Source organism: Trichechus manatus, unplaced genomic scaffold (genome assembly GCF_000243295.1).
Source record: "Trichechus manatus latirostris isolate Lorelei unplaced genomic scaffold, TriManLat1.0 scaffold00022, whole genome shotgun sequence".
Taxonomy (NCBI): Eukaryota; Metazoa; Chordata; class Mammalia; order Sirenia; family Trichechidae; genus Trichechus; species Trichechus manatus.
The window spans coordinates 11,512,530-11,515,981 of NW_004443958.1; the positions used below are offsets into that span (position 1 = coordinate 11,512,530).

Consider the following 3,452-nt stretch of genomic DNA (forward strand, 5'->3'; position numbering starts at 1 on the left):
CTGGGTTCATCAGTTGCCATTGTTTTTGTTTTTGTTTTGTAGAATGAAATCTAATAGAGATGAGGTGAGGGGGAGGGGACAGGAGAGGGGAAGAGAGAGAGAGACTTCTGGCCTCCATGCTGTGGTACTTAATCCTGTGAGGTCTCCCTGAATCTTATCGGTTTCAGATATTTGTAGTTGGGTTTCTGTCACTTAAGGTCTCTGGGTGGCGCAAATGGTTTGCTACTAACCTGAAGGTTGGCAGTTCGAACCCACCCAGCCGTACCACAGAAGAAAGGCGTCCAAATCTGCTTCTGTAAAGATTACAGCCAAGAAAACCCTATGGAGCACAGTTCTACTCTGTAACACATGGGGTCGCCATGAGTCAGAATTGACTTGATGGCAACGGGTTTGGTTTCTTTTTTTGGTTTTCTGTCACTTCCAACAGCAAACATTTTGACTAAGACGGAAGGGTTTGCATCCACCTCATGGGAAGGTGGACGTGTGGGGTATGCACTGCAGAGTGAGGCAGGCATGGTCAAAGAGTTTGTGAGGCAGCTGTCCCTGGGATGTCCACGTATCTGTCTCGGGGTCGTAGCAGTCAAAGGCGTCTGAGTCCTCAATGCTGCAGTCCGAGGTCAGCCGCCGCCCGCCCGTCACATAGAGCTTGTTCCTGATCACCGTGGCCCCGTGGTGCATCCTCCGGTCTTTCATGTCTGCACACTTGACAAACTTGTTGGATTTAGGGTCGTAAGCAAGAATCCTCCGTGTGTAACCTGGAAACCAAGTGGCACATTGGTAAACTCAGCCTTGTTCATTTGGGCTGGAGGTCAGTGGAGGTACGTGTCTGATCCTGCCATTGCCTAACCCTGAGGCTGGAACTGGGAGGAAATGAAAGCCCAGAATGTTTAAGCACTTGCCCAAGATCACACAGCCGGTACTTGGCAGAGCTGGGGTTTGAACCCAGATCTGTGTGACTCTGGCCCCTGTGTTCTTAACCCCAAGTTAAGGCACCATGTAAGCCCTTCTTAAATTGGAGAGCAGCCTCCTGATTCCAGTAGCTTTCTCAGCCTTTTTAGCTTTTTCATCTCGGTCCTATGCCCATCTAGGAACTATACCAATTCAAGAAAGTGTCTTTGGGAGCTGAGGGCGGGTCTCCACCACAACCCTTTCTGGTGGGTACTTTTGTGATCCCCACTTTACAGATGAGAACACTGAAGCACACAGAGATTAAGAACTTGCCAGAGTATATAGTCAGTTAGTGGCAGAGCTGGGATTTGAACTCAGGTCTAACTGAATCCCTAAACCACTCCTCTTAACTATGACACAATGCTGCTATGAGAGAGAAATGATGCCTTAATAACTAATATTATTCACAGTAGCAAATATTTTATTAACACTACCAAACACTTTTTGAGCATTTACCATGTGTCTGGGATAGTGCTAAGTGCTTTAGAGACACCAGTGCATTTAATTACCACAACACCTCCTTGAAATAGGTATTATTTTATCCCTTGTTTACAGACAGAGGCGTGGAGAAACTTCAGGATGAGGAACGAGCTGTGCCAGCTTTTCACACTCCCCTGGTTGGATGGATGTTCTTTTAAAAAGACCGGCTTGTAGAACAACATCTGTCTATTATTGACCCTTTTTCCACAGGAGATGCCAAGTTTGTGTCCAGCCTAGCGATACTCTGTTTAAACTCACCTCCCACAATGACAATCCGCTCCCCAAGCACCACTGCAGGGGCACACACATTCTTGATCATTCTCGTCTCCATTTTGAACCACGTGTTTCTGGAAATGTGGTAAACCTGAGGGAGAAATATTATAATCACCCACGGCCCCATTATAATCATGGCACTGAATTTTAATGTTAGATAGATAGACACATAGATAGATACATAGATAAATAGTAATAACAATTAGGATACTGCAGTTGGAGTGATTTTTTTCACTTTTTTCCAATTTTTAATATTGCAGGAATGTTATTTTCAGTAACAAAATATTTTTCAATAACAGAAAGGAGAATATTATTAGAAATTGGTCTTTATGTGACCCCATGTGACCAGTGGCTGGATTTCTACAGAATGGACCAAGAGTTCTGCATCATAGAATGCATTTGTTTTTCTTGCTTGGGACATTTTTTGTTTTAATGAGCTATGGAGCAACTTGGTTGGGTATTGATAAGACCAGTGATTTTTTAATCACTTTGATCTCTAAGCTCATGTTTGTTTCTAAATGTTCCAGCATGTCCTGGGGTTGAAAGGGTCTTAAGAGTCATGAATCAGTCTGAGGTTGGGTGGCGTAGGCTTTTGAACAGTTCATGCGTGATGGTCAATAGAGTCCCAGAAAAAAGGAAGAATGAGAAAAGGAAGAAAGAAGAAAGGAGGGGGCAGGGTGGAGGGGGAGCTTCTATCCTCAGGCTGTCCTTTGCTGTACTCTGAAATAGTAAAGCAAATCATGATCCCTAAATCATGATTCCCTTCTGTTAATTCCCTCAGCTTGAAACCCAAATAGCAAATGTAAATTAGTTCCTTACATGCAAAATTTAGCATAAGACATACAGGATGGACTTCATAGATAACAAAAGAAGGAACAAAAACATTTATTTACAGAGGAAAATGGTGCACTCCCCTTTGCTAGAAGTTCTTTCAGTGCAAAATATAATTACCAGCATTATTAAAGGCCACCAGGCATCTGTCAGTTTGTTGTACTGTGGTGGCTTGCATGTCATTGTGATGCTGGAAGGTATGCTACCAATATTTCAAATACTGGCAGCATCACCCATGGTGCACAGGTTTCAGTGGCGCTTCCAGACTAAGACAGATGAGGAAGAAGGACCTGGCAGTCTACTTCTGAAAAAAATGGCCAGTGAAAACCTTATGAATAGCAGCAGAACATTGTCTGATATAGTGCTAGAAGATGAACCCCTCAGGTTGGAAGACACTCAAAATACAACTGGGAAAGAGCTGCCTCCTCAAAGTAGAGTCGACCTTAATGACAGGGTGGGAGTCAAGCTTTCGAGCCCTTCCTTTGCTGATGTGGCACGACTCAAAATGAGAAGAAACAGTTACAAATATCCATTAACAATCAGAATGTGGAATGTATGAAGCATGAATCTAAGAAAATTGAAGTTGTCAAAAATGAAATGGAACACATAAAGATTGATAAGCTAAATCAAACACGTTGAGGGACAGTGTAGCAGGAGTAGGGGTCTGGGGACCATGCTTTCAGGGGACATCTAGGTCAACTGGCATAACAAAGCTTGTTAAGAAAATGTTCTGCATCCTACTTTGGTGAGTGGTGTCTGGGCTCTTACAAGCTTGCAAGCAGCCATCTAAGATACATCAATTTGTCCCAACCACCTGGAGTAAAGGAGAATGAAGAACACCAAAACACAAGGAAAGTATTAGCCCAAGAGACAGAAAGGACCACATAAACCAGAGACTTCATCAGCCTGAGACCAGAAGA

General features: G+C 43.6%; 1 protein-coding gene across 2 annotated transcripts in view; it reads right to left on the reverse strand.

Moving 5' to 3' along the window:
- Nucleotides 1-404: 404 nt before the first annotated feature.
- KLHL38 (kelch like family member 38) overlaps nucleotides 405-3,452 on the reverse strand; it is a 10,797-nt gene continuing 7,749 nt past the window's right edge. For both annotated transcript variants that reach the window (XM_023728161.1, XM_004372988.2), the window contains 2 exons: nucleotides 1,687-1,792; nucleotides 405-755 (listed from right to left, as the gene is read on the reverse strand). In XM_023728161.1, coding sequence (XP_023583929.1) covers nucleotides 466-755; nucleotides 1,687-1,792 — 396 coding nt within the window. In that variant the 3' untranslated portion in view covers nucleotides 405-465. The remainder of the gene's footprint in view (nucleotides 756-1,686; nucleotides 1,793-3,452) is intronic.